General features: G+C 37.3%; 2 protein-coding genes and 1 pseudogene across 2 annotated transcripts; all 3 read left to right on the top strand.

Annotated features, from left to right (window-relative positions):
• Positions 1-240: 240 nt before the first annotated feature.
• LOC126784308 (probable glycosyltransferase At5g03795) lies at positions 241-2110 on the top strand (annotated as a pseudogene).
• A 606-nt stretch (positions 2111-2716) lies between these two features.
• LOC126783280 (uncharacterized) lies at positions 2717-5203 on the top strand. The gene is made up of 4 exons (XM_050508721.1): positions 2717-3113; positions 3360-3452; positions 3553-3623; positions 4664-5203. The coding sequence occupies exons 1-4, from the start codon at positions 2958-2960 to the stop codon at positions 4971-4973; spliced, it is 630 nt and encodes a 209-aa protein (XP_050364678.1). The 5' UTR covers positions 2717-2957; the 3' UTR covers positions 4974-5203.
• Positions 5204-19161: 13958 nt separating this feature from the next.
• Positions 19162-20158, top strand: LOC126782781 (dehydration-responsive element-binding protein 3-like). The gene has a single exon (XM_050508094.1). The coding sequence runs from the start codon at positions 19342-19344 to the stop codon at positions 20107-20109; it is 768 nt and encodes a 255-aa protein (XP_050364051.1). The 5' UTR covers positions 19162-19341; the 3' UTR covers positions 20110-20158.
• The last annotated feature ends 4266 nt before the right edge of the window (positions 20159-24424 follow it).

The following is a 24424-nucleotide window of genomic DNA, read 5'->3' as shown; positions in this document are numbered from 1 at the left end:
AATTGCCTTACTTAACTTTTCACCTACAAACGACCAATTTATTCATGTCATAGTTTGATGCATGATGAAATATTCTCGTCCAAGAGTGAAGGGTTGTTGTTTTGTTGTTGATAAGCTTGTATGAAACACTATAGTTGCTCGTCTCAATAGTTATATACTTACATTTTGGTGACTGGAAAATCTGCAGGGTGATTATGGTTGTTCAAAGTTGGCCAACATTTGTTACAGTGGTTTCTCAAAATGCTTCTGGGGCTAATTCCATGTTGTACAAGGGAAACCAGGAGATTGCTATGGCTTGTGGGGGCGATGTTTGCTGTACATATAGTTATCCAGCATCTTCACCCTCTTTCATCTGTATTTTCTGCTGAAAAGGTTCCAGTGGAAGAGAAAATCGACTTCCAAGCTGAAGATTCACCATCAGATGTTGATATGTTTTGGTAATGTGTCGATTTCCAATTATTTGAATCACAGTGCTACATATGAATTTCATGAGATTGTTAACACTGGGACCTCTAGCTTTGTATCAAAAGAAAGTGGAGGCTTAGACAGAACTGTAGACCACACTAACCTCAATGGAACAGGAAATGGTTCTTCAGTGAACAAAGGGTCAGGGGTTCCAAGTCCAATGTTGGAACTGTATACAATATCTGATATGAACAAGCTGTTGCATCATACTCGGACCTCCTACCATTCAGTGGTATGTCTGAAAACTTCTAGCTTCATGCTCTTTATAATGTAATTAAATTTCTGAGAATTTTTCATCTCGTTCATATCTTTAAATGTTTATATATTGTGCTTGTCTGTAGGTACCAAAATGGTTGTCGTCCATCGACCAAGTGATTCAATTGGCAGCTTCACAGATTGAAAATGCACCCCTTGTAGAGAATGATCCAAATCTGTATGCTCCTCTTTACCGGAATCTTTCCATGTTTAAAAGGTTAGTTCATCAAAATTTGAGGTGTTATTTGAACCATATTGTTGCAAGTCAAAATGAACCATATATCCTATCTAATCTGCAGGAGCTATGAACTAATGGAGAGCGTTCTAATGGTATACATATACAGTGAGGGAGAAAGACCTATAATGCATACGCCGGTGCTCAAAGGCATATATGGTTCTGAGGGATGGTTCATGAAGCAGCTTCAAGATCACAAAAAAATTGTAACTAAAGACCCTCAGAAAGCACACCTCTATTACCTTTTAGCTCTCTACTGTTAGAGAAAAACTATATGTGCCAAATTCACATAGTTTTAAGAATTCCATCGAGTATTTGAAGAAGTACATCAACCTGATAGCAGGGAAATATTATTTCTGGAACAGAACTGGGGGAGCAGATCATTTTCTTGTTGCTTGCATGACTGGGTATGCTTTCAAGTCCAAATTTCAGTTCATATATAATGATATTATGTCAGTCACTAAACTGGTACTTCATTAGGCTCCAACAGAAACAAAGGAGTACATGTCTAATTGCATCAGGTCCCTTTGCAATGCTGATATGAAAGAAGGCTTTGTAATTGGCAAGGATACCTCTCTTCTGAAACAAACGTCCAAGTAAAAAATCCTCTAAAAAATCTAGGAGGCAGCCGTCCTTCTCGGAGGCCAATACTTGCTTTCTTTGCTGGGAGGATGCATGGTTTCGTTCGGCCGATTCTGCTACAGCATTGGGAAAACAAGGATCCTGACATGAAAATCTTCGGTCGATTGCCTAGCCAGCCTAGGGGAAAAGGCAACAAGAATTATGTTCACCATATGAAGAGCAGCAAGTACTGCATTTGTGCAAAAGGTTATGAAGTGAACAGTCCAAGAGTAGTAGAGGCCATCTTCTATGAGTGTGTTCCAGTGATCATATCAGACAGTTTTGTGCCTCCATTTTTCGAAGTTCTGAACTGGGAATCCTTTGCTGTTTTCGTCTTGGAGAAAGAAATTCCAAATTTGAAGAAGATACTACTATCGATCCCAGAGAAGAGATATCTAGAGATGCAAATGAGAGTGAAAGGGGTACAACAGCATTTTCTGTGGCACGTCAAGCCTCAAAAGTATGACATATTTCATATGATACTCCACTATTTGGTACAATAGACTCTATCAGATAAAATCCAGCACACACTAAACATTGGTCAGGTCAAGTCCAATGTGCATCTTGTTCATGTACCTGAATTATTAGTCGAGCCTTCGAACTGTTCATTTTCGAAGGAAAATACAACCGGAAAATAAACTGTAAGATATTTTCGTTATCAAATTGTTCAGAGGAATTTCTCAGATTAAAAATCTTTTTTCAGTTTCAGGCTTTCAGCTTAATTTTTATTGGTTTAAATTAAACGTTAAAGTTACAGTGGAGACCTTTATTTGTAACCTATCGTTTACGTTAGATTCAGCAAACGACTGAAAACTCTGAAACTTAGAAGTCCGAATTTCCATTTTTATCCTTATTAGATTGGACCAACCTCCCAGACTGCCATCGTGGATTTGGTAAAGCTAAAATCCGCTGCATGCCAAGTATCGCAAGCTTCTCTTGTAAACGTCAGATCACAAAGCACGTTCACTAGCATGACACGTGTACATATCTCACATCCTTAGCGCACAGTTCACGACAATGACCCCCGCTTCTTATCACAACTCCTCCGAGACGCTTAAGCGTCCACTGAAAGGAGTAGACCAGTCTTTTCGACAAGTAAAGTAAAAAAAGAGACAGAAACTGGTTCTTCTTCATGAACCTCAGAGGCAGCTAACCTGCAAATCTGATATCATCTATTTCCAACCTAAATTTCTACCTTTATTTATATCTATATTTTCTGTATTCATTTTCATAATTAGTCATTGGAATATATCATAAAGTTTGAGGCTTTGATTGACCAAGGAGTGTAGGTATGAAAAAGGAAAGATGAAGGCTTTATCAGATCAATAGCAGATAGCATAAAGATTTTCCATAGATTGATAATTTTGTCATCCATCAATCTATGGCTACTTCGGTGAAGATCAAGACAGGAACCCAAGATGGTTCTTCAAAGGGAAAGATTGGCTTTTCTGTCACTAAAAACAAGATTGGGAGCTCATCAACCAAGCCTGGAGCTGATTCCAAGCTCAAATCTGTTCAAACTGTCACAAAAACTGAGGTACCCATCTCAAATTTGATTGCTTTTTGCCTTAAACTTATGTTTCTTTTTATTGTGTTTCCAATTGGGTCAATTGGGTGTCTGAGTTGCATTGATATTAAAATTAGGCGATATTGGACTGGGCAGTTCTGGAAAGTTTGGTGTGATATATATGGTCTATTTATTTAGGTTCAGGATGAACTGAATTGTTTATGTTACTTTGTTATTAGATGTGATTGATTGAGTACAATTTGTTCAAATGTGAAGGTGAAATCAAAAGTGACAACAAAGAAGACGACTACGACGAGAGTGAAGAAGGTGTTCAGTTTGGCTGGACAGAAATATGATCCTCCCGAAGAGGTTCGACCCTGACATGTACTTCCATGGATTGGCTCATGAGAATATTAATGCATATAGTAAAGTGGCACTCATTTCTGATCTGTGTGTTTTATTTTTGCAGAGAGAACCTTTGAGGATTTTCTACGAGTCATTGTCGCAACAGATACCAAGTAGTGAAATGGCTGAATTCTGGTATTTTTTGGTTTTGTTCTTAATACATTCTTGTTGATTGTATGGGAAATGAATGTGATATTTCTGTTACTGTGAACATATTTATGGATGAGGCATGAATTGATGGATGCTTAGATCATTTTCACTGCTTTTCGCAATCAACTTTTCTTTCCATATTTTAGGATCAATGCTGCTGCTTCCTTGTATACATATTGAATGCGATCTTTACCTTAGATGATCTTCTATACATATAGGAGCTGGACAGTCTTTGAGTCCTTTAATGATTATTATTCACTATTTTTCAAAAGGCTGAGGTGAACTTTCATCTGAAAGGACTGCACCGGTACAAGGTGATCAGATCAGTAGGCTGACTATTCACTAATTGAGATGACTACGAAAAGAAGAAAACTATTGCACTTGGAGTGTTCCAATAAACAAAGTTTTGGGCCAGCCTGAAATCCTGAATAATCCTTTTCTGACTAGTTACCAGAAATTCCATGAAAACCAATTGTATGGACCAATTTCAGTCAACATATAAGCAGGATCAGCTTTGGGGTTAGGGTGCAGTCGAAAGTTCTGCCCTACTTGTGCTTAAATTAATTCTATTATGAACCAACACACTTGCAGTCCATTGTTAGAAACTTTATTCTGTCTACAATTAAGGAAGTACAATTTAAACTGGAAACTTGGGCTTGATTGTCATCAATATATTACTAATTATCTGATAAATTGACTAAGATTGTATTGGTCTGTTGTTGTCTTGCTGTATTTGGGGGTTGATCAAATTTTCAGTTTCACTACACTAAAACAAAACTTGGAAAATATCTTGGGTTACTTTCGTTTAAGGGGAAGGCAAGCTCAGTTGAATGAGGAAAGCAGAGCCTTTTTTTTTTTTGGTCTAAATCAGATCTCGGAAAGGATCTTATTTCTCTCTTTTGGGATGGTTCATATTTTTTTTATGGTGTGATTCATGTGAACTAGAAACTCAAATTGTCTTCTAAATGTTGGTTTGGCAGCGTATTTCTCTTAGTAACAAATTGACAAAACAATGTGGTTTGCAGGATGATGGAGCATGGCTTGTTGTCCCCTGAAAGATCCAGAAAAGCTTTTGAGAAGAAGCAGAGAAAGCAAAAGCAAATCAGGTCGGGAATTCCTATCAAGACTCCTCCAGTTAAGTCTCCTCCAATCAAGTCTCCCCCACTTAGGTCCCCTCCACCAAAACCAGTTTCGAAACCACCAAGTAAACCAGAGAGTTCACAGAGGCAACAGCACACATCTAAGAATGGTGATGTCAAAGTCAAGAAGAGAGTTGCTGATGAGAGTGACGATGACGACGACTTCATTTTAGATCCAAAGAGAAGGAGAGGGTAAGTAGAAGTGAAAGAATCCCTCATCCTGTGTCATTACTGTGTATCAGTGTACTTTTAGAAATTGCTTATTTAGATTTCTTCATATTCAACTCCGGAAAAAAACAAAGATGGGAGATGTTGGACAGATTAATAAACAATCTGATAGAGAAAGACATTATTTATAGTGTACTCCTGTAACTTGAGGAAACATTAAGCTAAGCTCGTCATTTAATTTCTGTTTCGTTTCCTCAACTTGGTGGGTTTTCAGTGCTTCATTTCCTGTATTTCATTTCATACAAATGCTCATGAGCCTGCTTTTGAAGTTAACTCACTTAACTGACTTGCAATTTAGACTCATGATAGCAATTGATATTGTGGAAACAGATCTCTTACGTTCTTTTTTGTATTGAGGAAACAGATCTTGTTCGTTTTTGTTTCTCTTGCCCTCAGACGTCTACTGTTACAAGTTTCCAATAACTTTCTGAGGAAATTATTAACATACTGATATAACCCTTCTTGTATCTGTTATAACTTAGAATGCATGTGTTTAAGGTGAACTTAGTCTAGAGATCTTTGGCGATAATCACGAGTGCAACTGCAACCCGCAGTTTACACTTTACACATCAACAAGCTGCGGTTAGGGAATGGCTAACAAAGAGAGATAAATTTTGCGAATCGAATCCAGTTCATGAGTTGAAGATTATCCAATAACATAAAACTGTAGTGTATCCCATGAGTCCATTCAATTGTCTCGATGGCTGAAGGACCATGAAATGGTTATCGAAAGTTCGAAAGTGATGAAAATTTTGGCAGACCCAGGCACTGCCCACAGAAAGTCATAAATATATGATATCCAGATTTATATGATCGAGTTGAATAGGTTTGGTCCCCAAATTACCAGCTAGCTAGAAGATCGATGATGCTAGGTCCATGCTTAATGCACGTGTAATCTATCACTGTGTTCATGCAGAAGAAAGCTCAACGGTAGCTCAGAACTTCGAAGCCTCAGCTCAGCTGCCTTTAATTCCCATCCTTCAGTAATCAATAGCTTCTGCACACTATCGATTGATATATAAGCTGAAGGGACTCATTTGACAGTGTCGTGCATGGATCATTTGACTCGAAATGCATGAGCCTTCTGAAATCTGAACAATCAATGAATATGATGGAACACCAGCACGTCTAGCACTACTACTACACTACTGCAGAAACAGCATAGCATGGTCTCACTCAATCATCCATTAATCCATCCGTACACAGCAGCTTAGCTTAGGTAATGTAATGCAGAAATCAATTGAAACCAGACACACACATTGACACAGTCAATATATACACCTATGTAGCACCGACACCGACAAGGCGCGACACCTGACACGGTAAATCTCAAAATCTTATATCTCGACACGGCGTCGACATGACAATTTACATATAATTATATATATATATATTAATGTGTAAGAAAAAAATATAGGACCCAACATAATAGTTATAATACCAAATTAAAGTTCCAAATTCATTCCATTACATAACAATTCATTAGTAATAACAAAAATGTCTAAAACATGTGATAAAAGTACATAATTAACAACTTATTACAAAGTTGCATTGATATCCATAACAAGATTAAACTAGCATTCACATGGCTTCAATAACATAGATTTTTCGGTTGAGCTGACTCAACACTTGGTTCTTTCTTAGTTGCACTTGAGCTCATCCGATTCAAATAAACACATTCTATTTATCATACTCTAACACAGTAGCACAGTATCACCAAACCGGCAAACCCAAAGTCTCAAACTAATCCTATGACATTCCAAAGAATCCAAACAAACACTCTAAAGTTTCTAAACTAATCCTATGAATCTATGACCTTCCAAAAAATCTAAACAAACAATAGTACAATACAGCCAGAATAACGTAGAAATCTCAAACATGTAATCGGTTAATTGCTAACGGAGTGACAGAGGAAGAGGCGCGATACAGACCTTGACCAATTGAGTATTTGAGAATGATCTAGATTCTACTTCTACAAACAACTCACTCCAATAAGATTCAAACCCGATTCAAACTCTCCTTTGATGCTTTGCCTTCGGTTTCCCTAATATATTCGAAGACATTAAATTGCAATAGCCAAAAAGCCATAATCTATTTACAAATACTGAATTGTACTAAGTACTCACCTAACATGATCTTCAAACCAACTTGGTTGCCAAGTAAATATGCTGCTCCCTATGAATTGGGTCGTCCTCTCACTTCAAACACACGCTCATGATTTGCATCGTCCTCTCACTGCAAATAGGTTAACTCCATAACACTTCAACCTTTGCATCGTCCTCTCACTTCAAACTCACACTCAATTGTCCAAATCTAAGCTCTTAGATGAGTGTGATTCAAAACTTGAGAAAGTTTTGCAATGATGATTATCTTCCAAGGTCTGGGTCTTTGAAGCCAAACAAAAGGAAATTTCAGAAGTGGGATAGTTGCGGTTAGGCTTGAGGCCTTAGGTTTTTTTTTGTTTTTATTTTTTGTTTTAATCCTAAATAGTTAGTGACGTGGCGTGTCAAAAACGTGTGGTCAACGTATCAGGCCGTGTCGAAAAAGTCAAAATTTCGGACACACCACATGGCGTGTTAGACAGTGTCAGACACTTTGACACTATCCTTTGAAGTGTCGGTGCTACATAGATATACACACTAGCCGAACATCAATCAATCATGCATGATCCTTAAAGGGATGACCTAAATTTGTAGGAATGAGGGCGTTCGTTAATTTTATTAGCAAAATAAATAAATATCTCACTACTGAAATGAGACTTGTTCTTTGAAAATAGACTATATCGCTATCGTATAAAAATTTATATGATGATCAAGGATAAAAATATGAAATATCTGTCATCAGTAGTGATTAAGCCAACATGCCTTATGGAACTGTCACTGACACTAAGGGTACGTTTGTTACCTGGGTTTGGATTGGACTGGACTACCTTATACACAAAAATAAGCCGAAGCCCACGTTTGGTGAAAACACTGGATTTCATTTAATGAGCTTACGCAGTCCCCGCGTCCCCCATATTTCGGCTTACGGAGCAGCCGCAAAATTGGGGGGACTCCATAAGCTTTCGCTGCAGAAGAAAAACGTAAGGTTCCAGAAGACTTCGTCTCACTCTCATGCCTCTCTCACTCAGCTCTGGTGCTCTCTCCTCACTCATCGACTCTCTCACATACCCCCATTCCAGGTTCTACCTCTCTCTCTCTCTCCCTCTCGTCTTCACCCTTGCTCTATCTTGAATTTTTTTTCTCGATCTGGTATGGGTTAAAATAGATTGATTTACTTGACTATTATTTATGGGTTGTGTTTATTTGATTGATTGATGAATGATTCTTGGTCTGGGTAGCTTGATTTGATATGAATTCATGAGTTTCATAGATAGGTCGTCTTCTTGATTTGGGTTGCTTGATCCGATTTCAATTAAGAAACTTAATAGCTTTGGAAGTAAAATTGAATGCAAAAGCTTCTGATGCTAGCTTTAGCATCCAACACACAAATTTGTATTTATATGCTTCGAAATGGTAGGGTTATCATGAACTTATGACCGTAAGAAAATGACTAAAAGTTTCCAGCCTTGACAGGGCTTTTACATTCTGTTCCTTGAGGGAAGATGGTAGTCCTTGATCTGTTTGCTGAAGTGAAACCAATATGGACTGCTTCAGAGCAGCTTATGGTGTTCCATACATCTGGAAAGTCATTGCTCCTTCTTATGATTGGGAATTAGCATTTAAATGAAAAGCTAGGCTGTATCAAGCCGAAATAGAGGACTCTCCTGTTTAGTTTTTGTTCAATTATATATGTATGAATAAAATGGAGTTCTCTTAATAAGCTAGGCTGTATCAAGCCGAAATTAGAGGACTCTTATGTTTAGTTTTTGTTCAATAATATGTATGAATAAAATGGAGTTCTCTTAATAAGACTGAAAGCTATGATTTCCTTTTTGGCCTCCTGCATTGTGTTTGAGCTTATTGCTTATGAACAACTATTAACCAGAAAGCCTAGAACAATGTTAGGTTGGCCTCTAACATGAGATAATTTTACATGAGATAATTTTACTTATCTTTAATATTCAATGTTGATGAAAGCTTGGTGGTTAGAATGCTACTGCATATAGGGTTGAAAATGCTCAATATGAATTTCAATTGATGAATTTCATAGCTAGGTCTTCTTCTTCCTTTTTGTGTGAGTAGTTCATTGATTTTTATTTTCCTGTGAATATTAGATAATGGATCGAAGACACATTTTGTTGCTCTTATTGGTGAATTTATGGCACCTACGGACCATGTGTGCTTGCACTATGCTTGTGTTACATTTTTTTAATTTGAGGAGAAGGCGTGCTGAAAGACAGGTCTTAAATAATCGGTCATTCATAAGACAAAAAACTCGTTTGAGTTATCTAAATAGTATCATAGGTAATAGTGACACTGAGTGTGTGAATGAACTGAGAATGGATAAAAGGTGTTTTGGCTTGCTATATGAATTGTTGCGCACAGATGGGAGGATAAAGAACAATGGGTTGATGTCAGTGGAAGAGCAAGTATGTATTTTTGTCCATACGCTTGCACATCATGTGAAAAATCGTACGATTAGAGGTAGATTTTTTAGATCTGGAGAGACTGTTAGTAGGTACTTCAATTCAGTACTACAAGGTGTCTTACGATTGCAAGGGAGTTTGTTAAGGGTTCCTGATCTAGTACTTGCTGATTGCACAGATCAGCGATGGAAGTATTTTAAGGTTTGTATATTTTATGGACTTCAATTTTTTTTCAAGCCTAAACTATGCCTTGTGTCCATGCAATTGATGAATAATGAATCTTTGTTTTAATAGAATTGCTTGGGAGCACTAGATGGGACTTACATTAGAGTACGTGTGCCTGCAAATGACCAGCCAAGATATCGAACAAGAAAGGGTGAAGTTGCTACAAATGTGTTAGCTGTTTGTTCTCGTGATATGCAATTCATATTTGTTTTACCGGGTTGGGAGGGATCCGCATCTGACTCTAGGGTTCTTCATGATGCAGTCACTAGGCCTAATGGATTAAGAGTTCCCACCTGTAAGGCTACTGGGTTTAGAAAAAATTCAGATTGTTTCCTTGCCTTTACACACACTAATACAATTTTTATTTTGGATATTAGGTTACTATTACCTTGTAGATGGTGATTACACTAATGGTGAGGGATTTCTTGCACCATATAGAGGAACAAAGTATCACTTATCAGAATGGGATGATGGAAATATGCCTAGTGATCATGTGGAATACTTTAACATGAAGTATTCTAAGGCAAGAAATGTCATAGAACGCTGTTTTAGAATGCTGAAAGGAAGATGGGCAATACTAAGGAGTCCGTCATTTTATCCAATAAAGACACAAAGTCGTATAATTATGGCTTGTTGTCTTTTACACAATTTGATTAGAAGAGAGATGTCTGTAGATCCGATGGAGAATGCAGTATTTCCTTTAGAGTCACAAAATGAGGAAAATGTTAATGTAATTCACCACGTTGAATCCTCTGATCAATGGACTGCTTGGAGGAATGACTTGGTTTTACGAATGTATAATGAGTGGTCAAGAAGAAGGGCTGCAAGGGAAGCAATAGCTGCTGAGGTTGAAGAAAATACTACAAGGGACAGAAGGGCTGTGAGGAGTGCAAGGGGGGAAGATCTGCAAGACGTTAGATAGATTGTAGCTAGAGCTGTGTTGTGCGGCTGATTAGAAAGATTTTATGTAGTTGGATTGTTGTTTATGTCTTCAATTGTTGTTTATGTCTTGGATTGTTGTCTCTAACATTGTAGAACGTGTTAATTTTCCTTGTTCTGTGTTCATATATTATGGTAATGCTGAATTTTTTGCCTATTTGTATGGTTAAATATGAAATATTGGATATGAGAATTCCTGGCATATTATTATTATTTTGTGTGGAGATTCATAGAACTTCTGTTGTAGCAGGTGGATCATTTTCTTCTACATTCTTGAAAGCTTGTTCTCCTGTGTTGAAGACTCTAGTCAAGTTCAGGAAGGTAGGTCTTCTTGCTTTTAAGACTCTTGAGTGATATCTGCATGTATTCCAATAACTATAGGTGTTGTATCCATTATAAAGGTCTCATTACTGTTCTTTTGTTATGAGAAAGATACATTTCAAGGGAACATACGATTTCTATTGGATTAAAAATCTCTATTTCTGCAATATCTGAAAGATAATGTGTTCTTAGGTCTGTGATATGTTTATGTGTGTTCATTAATGACGTGTCTCCTTTTCTTAATCAACAATAAATGTGTTGACATCAAATTCTGAACTAAAATGACAAATTGACAATTAATAGAAGCTATAATGTGTTGTTGAATTTTTTGCCTATCTGTTTGGTTTAGCATTTTATGGAACTGCGTGACTGTCTTTTGATCATTAGTATGAGTTCTAATTATTGTTTGTATGCTCAGTATGGAAGGTGGTGATGAGAATGCTGAACAAGGGAAGCAACGACGTATATGGACCAAATTTGAAGAAGAATCTTTGTTGAATGTGCTTGATGGCATTGTTGCTAGTGGACAACGCTGCGACACTCGAAGTTTCAAATCTAGTAAAGTGGGGAAAATAGAGAATGCTTTGAATTTGTTATGTCCTAATTCCAATTTGAAGGCAAGTCCACATATTGAGTCAAAGTTGAAGAAACTTAAGAAGGATTATAGCATCATCTATGACATGATAAACAAGAGTGGATTTGCATGGAATGATGTAAAAAGTGTGTGGAAGTTGATAGTAATGAAGTGTGGGAGACTTATGAGAAGGTAATGATTTTAATACCTCGGCTTTATTATTGAGGTTGCAGATTCTATTTTAAGGTTGATGAAAATATTTACTGGTTTCATTTTTCTTTCTATGCCATAGCAAAACAAAGAAGCAAAAGGCTGGAGAAACAAATCGTATCCCATGTTTGAAAGACTAGGAAACATATTTGGGAATGATCGTGCTAATGGTAATGCGTCTGAGACCCCTGCTGATATGGTGGAGGAGCAGAGCATCAATGAAGTTCAGGTTGAGGTTGATGTTGATGTTGATGTTGAGAATAACACAAGTCCTATGTTAATAAGCAGAGAAGCTAGCCGACAATCTCAAGTTAGTCAAAAAAAGAGGAAAAGAAATGATGAGGATAGAGTCATGGATGCAATGAATAAGCTGTTTGAAGAATCTAGAAAACAATTGCAAATGGTGACTGATGCCATATTGAAAGGTAATGAAGATCGTTATTCTGATATTTATAAAGAAATTGAGGATATTGGACTTCCTATTCTGGACCAAATTAAGGTTGTGGAATACATTTTAAAAGAGCCACATCGTATCTCTGTGTTTAAGTCATTGCGTGGTGAAGCAAGGACAATGTATGTTGAACAAGCTTTGCTTGATGCTCGTAGGGGATCTACCTAGCTTCTGACTTTAACCTTTTGGGGGAGTTGCTGACTTTACACATGTTGGACAAGCCACCATTTGCTATGATGAACTCATTTTGTACTACTAGATTAGCATTGATGTCTTTTGTACTTTCTTAACATGTAAAATGCTAATTGAGAATTCAGTTTCCATTGTTGTATTAATTGGTGGACTTGTTTGTGTAAACTATTACTCTTATTTTGTAATCTATGAACTTGTGGCTTACTATTTCATCTTCTTTTTTTTTCTTTTTTTTTTGTGGAGATTCATAGAACTTCCTCAGGTCCTTCCTTAGAGAAGGGAAAATGGCTGGATACATGTGTGCATATGTGTAAGAATAGGGTGGAAATACTGGAATTGTCTTTCATCTTTCTTTTGGATATATAATTTGTACTTGTGAATATATTAATGTATTTTTATTTATTGAAATCAGTTCCATCTTCAGTAAACTTGTTTTAATTATAGAAACTTCTTTTCTTGAGAAAAAAATCAAAATGCCTTCACATCATACCAACTTGAGGCACATCCTCCCTACAACCATTCATGAATTACATATATAGACAACCATAAATCACTACATATGAATTCAATCTTCAAGAATATTTCTTTTTCATCCTGGCCAAACAAAAGATATAACCAACAGTAACAAAATATTTGAGTTACAAAATTTAGTCCGATGCATCATCAAACGTAGGATTGGACTATTCTGACTGTTCTGTTCTTTAGTCCGAAGCAGTATCAAACCTGAGTTAGGGATTACTGCAGTACAATCCGAAGTTTGCATAGTCCGGGACTGTTATAAGAAATAGTCCTGACTTAGACAGTCCTGGGTAACAAACGTGTCCTAAGACTGTAATGTCTAAAGTAATAATCAACATAAATAAAAGAAGGATAAAATGGTAAATCTGCATAGCCACACAATTCAGTTTTTGTTTCACACAAACACGTACTCCCCCGTTCCAAAATTCTCAACACCCCACCTCCATAATTTGATTTCCAGTAGTGTTCGTTAAAATGCAGAGGAGGAAGAAATGATAGAGAAGGTTGTTAAGAATTTGGAGGGAGGACACGAAATCCATGAAAACCCTTATTTATGTTCATTTGTTCAATTGTTGTAGGTACGATTTCATTTAAGAAGAGGCTTGGTTTTGTATACATATTGTTGGTAGGTGTTGTATCATTATCTCTCTAATTTGATTTCATGTTTAATGAGTCGATTATATGTGTATAGTATGTGTAGGTGATGATTTAGGGAATTATTTGATAGAGTTACGGGTTGTTGGGTTATTAAACTGTCCCTTTGATTTCATTTTTCCAACAGTTTCAACTTCTTTATCAAAGATAAACCTCAGTTCTGTGAACCTTAGTTAGATACCTTAATTAGATATATATTGTGGTTTATGGGTAACGGGGTAGCCATCTTCAATGATTATAGTATGAATATGATAATCCTTAAGCAATTTCTTTATAATTTATTTAATTTTTTAAGTCTTTCATATTATTGAGTATAAATTTTTACTGAGGAGCAACAGAAAAAATTAAATAAACAACCCACGTGCGGGTGCGGTTTAATGCTAGTATTAGATGAAATGCATGTATATAATGTACATGATCGATCGGACCTACATAGATACCATGCTAGTTTGAGCTTATTGATGAAATCTAATTTGCAGGTCGAGCTGCTTGTATATATGTATATCTGTACTACATGGGCCGTGCGTGCACTGTGGAAGTGTGTATGAATCATGATCGAGCGTGCTTCACATGAATATAATATATATATATATATATATATAGCATGTGAAAGAAACACGATATTAAACACAGAGATTTAGTGCAGCGTTATGGACTAAATCTTAGAAAAAATATCAGTAGGTCTACCATAATAAATTCATATAAAGCTGTGTTCCCAACAAATAAATACATATTAATTCACTTCCTACCAGATTTGATGTACATGTACGTAAAGAAATTCCAGTGATTAAACGGCGCAGGTTTAATTCACTGTATGTTTGGTGCCTTTCTGTCTGAAATATATGCAAAAAAATCAAGTGATGTGAAATGTGATGCTACACATTCTTATACAGTCCGGTTATAACTTATAAGAACTGACTGTTAAATCTGATCGATCCGTTATACATTTATGTTCGACCATCTCTATATGACTATATATATGATGCCTATATATCTGTCCATCATTCGCAGAAACTCAGAAAGGATGCTGGGGAATTTCCCGAGATATATATATAATTGTACGCTGAAATAGTAATCCCCCATAAATAATTGTTTGTTAAATTTAACAGTATATGTACTTTATGTTTTCTTTTATAAACACGAATGACAGAAGTACAGCCTCACAGCACAGGGCAGCTACGCACTCAACCAGATCGATTTCATCTGTGATTCAAGAGAAATTGAAGAAATCGCGGCGTATAAGGCTGTCAAATCGACAGAGTCCGGCTCAGCCACCTTCATTCAAAAGGAGGTATGGCTCTTGGCTCCCCTAATCTCATATCTCACGACAAAAACTCTTTAAGATTTCATGATTAGAACACCCGTCTGGTCACACCCAAAACTCACCAGAGATACCAAAGTTTCGCTCAGGTTTTTCCTTTTAGGGTGAAAAACTTAAATTTTTTAACTTATTTTATCTCATACGTTCTTTAGTCAACAAACGTTGACAGTAAGAAAAAAGGGAAAAAAGAATTCTGATGGCCAGAAATTCTTTCTATTTGCTTCCATAAATTAAAGGCTAGGGCTATGGTGCATACAATCCGTTTCCTGCATATATTCATGAATCTTACTCCACTGACCCAAAGTACTCTTAATTATGATTAACAGCTATCGTAGGAATCTTTGTTTGACTGGAGCTCAAAAGCGAAGAAAATGTTGAGAAGATTGAGTTTACAGCTAAAAAGGGATAAACACGATCAAAAGAAGAACTAGAAGACATAAAAGTCGGGTGAAGATCAATAAAATGAGGACTAATTGAGACAATTATCTAATTTATTTTCCTAGATATTTAAGAAAACGTCACTAAGTTTATTTTTTTAATTTTTAATCAAACGTCACTAAGTTTATTATAATCCAATTAACTGATGAGATCCTACTCCCCTACACTCAAAACAGAGAGAGTGTTAGCTAGATGCATGTCGACAACCTAATCAAATACTGCTATAAAATAAAAATAAAAAACATTTAAAATCCTCGTTTCATCAGCCACTTTGAGAAAGGCTAGCCCTATATCACACCAAGTTGCCCTTCAAATGCGCACGTACACGCAAATGCCTAGTTAGCCTCCCAATTGCGTGCCATCCTAGATTCGGGAAAGATCGTAGCTAAACAAGATTAAGTTTTGATATTTGCTAATGGAACTAGCTATAGGAATTTCTAAACTCAACTACATTTTAAATATTTTTCATCAACATGGAAGATCAGTCATCGGTGACAACGTACGTACTTCAATTCGAGTTGGAGCCATGGAGGTAGCTGGTGCACAGTTGATAAGAAAGAAGAAATGGATGTTTATATATGGCCCAAGAATACCAACGCTCCTTTTATTATGATGATGTTGAATGATCGATGGGATCATTGAATTAAATTGACCCGGCATTAAGGCCACATAATCAATCATCAAATCTGTGTGTGGTCGTCGGCATAGCTTGTATTTTCTGCATAAATCCATCAATATATATTATATATATACCAGTACGTTGTGCACTTGTACGACCCTCACGACAAAAACTGGGGACTGGAAAATCGATCGATTATCGCCGGGTCCAGATTTGTGGTGAATCAACAGCCCATGAAGAACGTACATTTCTAACTTCTTATGACTTTAATTCGTACGTACAACTGGACGGGTATTTCAATAGCGGGAACTGAGGAATTTCAAGTTAGAAATCCTGATCGTTTTTGGATGATATCGATCGATGATCCATGAAGATATACAACTGTCTGATCGGATCAACACGTACAAATGTGTCTTCTATGTCCAAAAATCCAGCAGTCGACTACACGAGTACACAATCACATATTCAGTTTAGTTTAATACAAATGGGAAAGAATGCTACGGCTACTATTAAAAGAGTTAATGGACACGATAACACGCTTGAGTTAGAGCCTACAGAGATTAGAGTCCTGCTTAGTAAGAAAGTAGCCATGCATTTTCGAATTTGTGAATTACAAAGCAGGTCTAGGACTCAAGGTGCTTGAATATATTGGTATTATATTAAAACTTCAGAAAGCAACTCAACGCAATATAGTTGTGAACTTGTAATAAGTTGGTTCATACGTAAAAAGTATTAAGGGACGATTTTTTATATATCACAATCACAAGTTCGCAACTGTTTGAATATACACACACGTACGTATCACTGAATTATGTAGATAGTACTTTCACTACTTTGTAAATGGATCCTAGATTCTATACGTACAATTGAAAGAAATTAGGTGGGAAGATATGGTAGTTTCAATCCATTGATTGACCCTGAAAGAGATTGCATCGCAATCACGAACCAGAAACTATATTAATATATTTTTCGAGCCGCCTCTGACAATTAGTTGCATGCTAAAAGAAAACAGATGTTTCAGATATAAAACCCAAAATTTTATATTGTTAAACTTAGAGTAGGCATCTCACATCTGATCGATGAGGATCACAGTAAATGGTAGTAACCTACCATTTACGATAGTACACTGTACGTAAGATTTACATGTTAAACCAAAATCCACAACCTTCTTCAAAGTAAACCGCATGGCTGGCTGGCTAGGTTTAATTAAATAATATGCTAAGGGCTCTCTCTCTCTGTCTCTCTCTTTCCCTCCCTCTCTGACGAAAAAAGAGGTAACATGACGCGAGGTTCCCGATCATTGCAATGGTACGGCGGACATTTTCTAGAAGATTGCAAGAGAACCGATCAATCGATGAAGGTACCACCAGGGACCGGCTCTTAAATATAGGGGGGCATGGTATCGTCCATTTTTTTGACATGAAATTGTGGGGTAAACCCCATTAACTAAGGTTTTTCCAACTAGGGTATCCCCCCCCCCCCCCCCCCCCCCCGGCTCGATCGTAGTCGTGGCTCAACCACATTTCGGACTCGTGGAAATGGACTGGCCCAACATCCTCGGGTCGTATCTGTAAATGGTCGGGACCCAGCCAGAGATGAGGTGTGTGCATGATCAGTTTGAGATCGACTACTCGTTCATGCACACACTACCTTATAATTTGCTAGTTCTGAGTTGGTGTTTTGATCAATATGCTGCAACTACTACCCGGTCATCTTCCTGATTTGGATAATAATGTAATGATCGGTCTTCGACACGCAGTTTAGGTTTAGGGTGTTGCTAGATTTAGATTTAGGTAGCCAGCCCAGAATTGAACTATATATTGAAGCAAAGATTGACAGGAAACTTTAAAACTTTAGGTTTGGGGTTTTGACCGGAAACTTCAAAGATGAATTCTTGTATGCATTTGATATGGAGAAAATACCATTCAAGATAGAAGTTTCCAAAATATAGATAATCGATCGAGCAATTAATTAGTAGCGACTCAAATATTTTTCACCCTCACATATGATAGATGACGCCGTCGTTCGTATTTTATAATTGTCTCTTTTACAGTTCACATTTGTATATAGAGAAATTATTATATATATCCGCCACATATCACATGTGACGTACTACCTTAATGTTATTGGTCCATTTTTTATTGTGATTGTTTCTGATTAGTTCTTATATGTAAATAAATTTGTTTCCATTTTTACAGCGTGCATATTAATTATAGCATGACGTAAAATGATTGACTGGGTACACCACGTGGGAATGACACATTGTGTGGCGGGTACACATACTAACTACTCCTTGTTACTTGTATATAATTATAGATCCGTACAATTTGTCTATATATCCGGCATATGGATCAAGGCTCGATCATGAACGTATATTTATGGCGATTTAAACCCTTTTATTTATGGCCACCTCATACTGCTTCTCACTCTTCTCAACTACTACGAACGCGCTGACGTAAAACAAGGGGTGCGGTGACGGGTTCGGGTCTCCTCTTCTGAGGTTAGTAAGTTTTTTTTTTTTGCCTCTCTAGCTTGTTCTCTAGAGTCTAAAGTTTATTTTCTGGTTCCTGCAACATTTGTCTTAGCTCTTTGATAAGCTGATAAAACTTTACTCATCTACCCAATACTGTACTAAAAAATAATAAGCAAAAGGAAAGTCGGCGAGGTAAATATGCCAAGATAGGAAGCTAAATCTAAGAGTATTTAAAGCATCAAATTAGTTGTGATATTAGGAAATTGATGACGGATTGATTTATAGGCATGTCAAGGGGGTGTACCTCCAATTTTGCTTTCATTGATAAAAGTCTTTTTACAAAGAAAAATAACACGTCAAATTGCATGGTTAAGGGCCATTATTGTACATTGAGACATGGCATGTACAGACAGGAGAGTGGGAGAGAAGAAGATAAGGGATAAATGAACAGTAGAGCTTAGGTGAAAAAAAATGGCAAAGGTTTCAGAGAGGTAGTCTTATTATATTGACGAGGAGATAAATGGGGTTGCGTGGTGGTGCTAGGGAAAAGGGACCCCATTACTGTGTACAGTTCTAAGCTCTAGGGTCTACCATTACAGAGTAGGGTGACCATCTCTCTCTCTCTCTCTCTCCCTATAAGAGTGGTGTATGAGTCATTGGGAAATAATAGCAATAAAGGAAACCATTAAAACTTAGAAGAACCCTTTCAGCAATCTTCGCGTTGTCCTAGCTCCTTCTTCCTTTATCCTAATTATACCAGTACCAACTACTTACACGACGGAAACTACTACTCATTTCCTTCTCGATAGCCCACTGTTCAGCTTCCTTGACATCAAAGACACACTCATACACACGTATATATAGAAGCAACAATGGGTTGTACTACTGAAACCCGGTTGAGTTCAGAAACTGATAGCAGCTCCACCTCTTCCTCACCACCGTCATCCCCGGCGAGTTCCGGGATCCTTAACCTCATCAAGCCTGGTTCACTAGAATTAGAGCCAAATAACAACAACACCAACAAGAAGATCAAAAGGGCAAGAGGAGCTGACTCGAGCAAGCACCCGGTCTACCGCGGCGTACGGATGCGCAACTGGGGCAAATGGGTCTCGGAAATCCGCGAGCCCCGGAAGAAGTCGCGCATTTGGCTCGGAACCTTCCCCACACCTGAAATGGCAGCCAGAGCTCATGACGTAGCCGCGTTGAGCATCAAAGGCAACTCAGCAACTCTTAACTTCCCTGAACTCAGTGACTCGCTGCCGCGGCCGGCCTCTCTTGCTCCCCGAGATGTTCAGGCAGCCGCGGCCAAGGCTGCCCAAATGCACCAGTTCGACTCCACTCCGCCTTCAATGTCCGCCGCGTCATCGTCGTCCTCGTTGAATTCTCTGGTCTCGGCTATAGACAACCTGTCGACCGAGTCGGAGGAACTGAGCGAGATAGTTGAGCTGCCGAGCCTGGGAACGAGTTACGAGCCGTATGAGTTGAGAAGTGAGTTTGTGTTGGTGGACTCGGCCGATGACGAGTGGGTTTATCCTCCGCCGTGGCTACAGCAAATGGGGGACTGCGGCGTCTACGTGTGCGGAGGGTTAGGAAGTGCTGCTAATTCGACTGGCTTTGAGGGTTTGTTATGGGATTATTAATTAGTAAGTGGTTCTGTTAAGAGTGTTTAATTGTAAATTACGTACGTAAGTGTGTTTTTTTTCTTTTTGATGTTTTTGAAGTTTCGAGCCCTTATGGTTTTTCATTTAAGGGCTTAAACTCTGATCTATATATATATATATATATCTCATCTCCCTCTTCTTTGTGTAAATTACCGGTGTAAGGATTAGGTTGGCTGGTAACTTTGTGCAAATATAATAAACCCTTTGTTTTTATTTACATTGTTCCTGTTTACCTTTAACTCATTAATCACCATTTGAGGCGGCTGTAGGTGAAAGAATTATGCCCAATAGAAGCAATGTCGATGCCAACAAGTTCAGAACTGAACAATATAAGAAGTTTATTCCAATTGCAAATGCTCTGCAAAGCAGAACGTAATAACAATTCAAGTGTTAGGATATCTAGCTTGTCCCAATTGTCAAATAATTCTGATCAGGAAATTTACCAGCAGCTTGCATGCAGCAACATTCATATGATTTTGCTGCGCTGTGTGCTTGGGAATTGAACACGTACAATGGAAACAAGAAGAGAAGAAGAAGAACAGAAACAACAACAACAAAGATTGAAACAGGACAGAAGAAAGAAAGAAAGAGAAAATAGGAGAAAAAGAGTGCTCTGGCTAGGTCTCTAAAAGGAATAAGGACCCCGCAAATGGAATAAGGACCCCGCAAATGGTACTAGTTCGGAAGTGCTGATAGTGTGAGATTAATTTGGCAGCTAATACCTAGATGGTGAAACATGATGAGCTGTGAATGAGACACTTAAAGTAACTGTTAACTTTTTTTCCCAAAGGAGTAAACAGCAACCATATATCTAGTACTAATAGGCTCTCTTTTTATTTTCATCATTTTATTTTTCAACATCTGCTTGTAATCTTCCAAAGATTAATCAGTTTCCCTTCTCCTCCTTTTCTTCTGTGGGGGAGATGAGACAGACTAGAGAACCATCTTTAGAGCCTGACCCCAATTGAAGCTTGACCCACATAAGTGACATAACTATAAAGAAAAACAAAGTAATCATCCAATGTATATATACATACAATATACCAAATAATATGATAGATGCTGCTGATTAGCATAGCAGCTAGCTCAACTATTTTGCACACATAAGCTAAAATATTCAATTCATTTAGTCTTAGAATAAGTAGGGTTGGAGAGAACTCTATTATAGGGAACCCTATTATAGTGGCCATACACCAGAGCCTTGTTCTTCACTAAAGGTTTTTTTTTTTCAATTATTGCAGACATTGACCACTTTTATAAACTTTCTTCTTTGAGAATCAAGTTTGATGCTTCGATCGAACCTGCTTTGATGCTTCAATTTTATGCATAAGCACGTTTGCTCCCCAAATTGGAATTATGTTGTATATTATACTCTGGGGTAATCATTCATTCTAATTAATTTATACGTAATTACATATGACTTGCAGCAGATTAAACCCTTATTAGTTAATTATTAAGTAAAAGCACAGTACAATAATGATGGATTGGAAAATTATAGTGTAGGATCTTCAAACTAATATCATGAGAGATATCGTAGCATCATAAACAAGTGTCAAGCTGGGGTACCATATCCATAATCCATAGATTCTCTGGTATAGTTGCATGAATAAAACAGAAAACTAATTAATAAAATAAATTGTCGAGTCTACCAAAGGCCATGTGTACACATTATCATTGACGAAAACCTTTCAAAATATATATGTACTAATTGCTTCATTGTGCATCTAATTGTCAATCGCCCTAGCCTTTTATATTCACGATATATATATATATATATATATATATATATATATATAATTAGGGCAGTCGACATAAAATCAACCAGAGTATGAACAGAATGAGCTAGGCTAGGGTTGAAAATAAAGAATGAAATAATGTTTAATTAAGATTATGTAAAATCATAACAGTGACATTATAACCGCTATTGTGGTTAATTGTCCTTGTTAGCTTTATATACATATGTATGTATACAGTCCCTATCCAGAGTGAAGCTTCACTCTGAAATTACAGAGTGAAGTTCTAATTTTGGCACACTTTTCGGTCAAATTTTTTCACTATAAGCGATTCAATATTTAGGTATGTTATTCAAGATCATCTCTACAAAATTTCATCTAATTCGGATATCGTTAAGGTATTGAAATTAGATTAAATCAATGAATGAATTAAAACTGTTCAACGTGAACCGTTCGTGTAAATCTCAATTTTGAAAGCTCAAACCATTGTCAAATTGGATGAAACTTTGTAGAGATGATCTTGAATAGCATACCTAAATATTGAATCGCTTATGGTGAAAAAAATTGACTGAAAAGTGTGTCAAAATTGGAACTTCACTCTGTAATTTCAGAGTGAAGATTCACTCTGGATAGAGACTGTATATGTATATATATATATATATATATGAGTCTTTTAAGCACCATAAGTACAGGCACTAAACAAAAGTAGTTTAATTATGGATAAAATTAATTGTCTGATCTTTCGAAGCAGCCCACCTTCCTTATATGGAAGGAAACAACGACCGTTTGAATTAATTAGTAACTTATCTCGCAACATTACAAAACGGTGGTTTATAATTTGTACAAATTTATACATTTTTGACGCAAATTCTAGACTAAAAATAGATTTCTGTGTCGAAATCTCCATATATACAAATATCAATGATATCCTTTTGAGATCTGAAATAGTGTCATTAACTAAAGAAGTATCAAAAATGAGAGGGTCTGTCCTATTAAACCAAGTCTCTTTGGCTTGCATGGAATTGATGGAAATGCATGCGCTCTACTGAGACTTACACCCGTACCCGCACTTCCTCGTTGTATATGACAGGTTCTAATAGAAAGAAAGAAAAAGCTACAAAAATGGATCAAATTGAACGTGCATGATCGAGTTTATCCCAAAGGTGGAACCTTAATTTTCCATTGGATATGGTGACTGTAGTATATTCAATAACCTAGATCGACTACGAGCAATTGCGCTAGCACAATTTAATCGAGGAAATTGAGGGCTGACTTGGACAAAGATCGAGAGATCAATCGAGCACTGTGGCTGACGAACTATCGAATTAATCATATCATCACTACCGGATATTAATTTTTATGTAAATGCATGCAATAGGTTGTAGAAAAAGACATCATATACTTCATAAAAGTCTTGATATAGAGAGTTTCAGCACTCCAGCCTAATCATATTATCCAATTCACAGAACTCTGAGGTCCTCCACAAGTGGCCATAGATCGATGACGGTAGCAATCCATATAAGGAACCTCTAAGTTCCAACAGCTAAATAATGAAACATGTCCTATTCCCCAATTAGACTTACAGATTTTGATATACGTATATGTCAAAATCATACGTAATATACTACGGATCTTCAATATACAGCACTTCATGAAATTTTCCTACGTGGCGCGCGTATACAATTTTTGTATACATTACATGATTATAACTCTCGACTACAGTATTATTGTTTCCAATGTAATCATTTCTAACAATATCTCGCTATCTTTTTAGGGTACATCTGTTGTATAGCATACATCAAAATCTAAAGGTGGATAGAGAGGGAAGATTATGATGCACGTGGGGTGGTAGTGTGATTGTGTGATGGATGCAGCTGCTGTATAACATACAGCAGCGCACCCTAGAATTTTCCATCTTTTTACATGTAGAACCCAGCACTTCCATGAAGCAATTTTGTTCATTTCGATTCGAACAAGTAGTGCAAAGTAGGGTTGCTAATCGGTTCCGGTTCCTAAAGGAACCATTGGAACTGAACCAATTAACCCCAGTTCAGTTCGGTTTGTAGGGGAAAAATGAAGGTATAATAGTAGAACCGAACCATTTGAAAACAATTCGGTTCGGTTCGGTTCTAAATTCTCAAATGCATAAGAACCGTTGGATTTTAAGTATAACAAATACTAACCGTTAGATCTTAATCTTAGACCCATTTTCCCTTCACTCTTCACTTACCCTAATTGAGTAGTCGCAGCCTCAAGCCTCCACTCCCGCAGTCTCGCAACCCGCACTCCTGCACTCCCCCTAGTCTCCCCCCGGCCCCCGCAATCTCGCAACCCGCACTCCCGCAGTCTCTACTCTCTAACTCTCTATCTGAGTATCTGTCTCTCTCACTCTTGAAGTCTCTATCTCATTCCAAAATCCACACTCTCAACCCTCTACAGTGATTGTAGTCTGCCCATAGCCACAAAGATTCAAACTCTCAGTGCTCTGCTGCCCAGTTGCACCGGCCGGAGGACCGCTTAGTACGCACCGCCGGATTGACTCCGAGTTCTCCACCTCCCTC

The sequence above is a fragment of the Argentina anserina genome, chromosome 2 (genome assembly GCF_933775445.1).
Source record: "Argentina anserina chromosome 2, drPotAnse1.1, whole genome shotgun sequence".
Lineage (NCBI taxonomy): Eukaryota > Viridiplantae > Streptophyta > Magnoliopsida > Rosales > Rosaceae > Argentina > Argentina anserina.
The sequence above is the reverse complement of the archived record's forward strand: the minus strand, read 5'-3'. Positions and strand labels throughout refer to the sequence as shown.

Coding starts and splice junctions, on each gene's coding strand:
- LOC126783280 (XM_050508721.1), top strand. CDS start 2,958: ATGGCTACTTCGGTGAAGATCAAGACAGGAACCCAAGATGGTTCTTCA. Junction 3,114..3,359: donor AAACTGTCACAAAAACTGAG/GTACCCATCTCA, acceptor TCAAATGTGAAG/GTGAAATCAAAAGTGACAAC. Junction 3,624..4,663: donor AGTGAAATGGCTGAATTCTG/GTATTTTTTGGT, acceptor TGTGGTTTGCAG/GATGATGGAGCATGGCTTGT.
- LOC126782781 (XM_050508094.1), top strand. CDS start 19,342: ATGGGTTGTACTACTGAAACCCGGTTGAGTTCAGAAACTGATAGCAGC.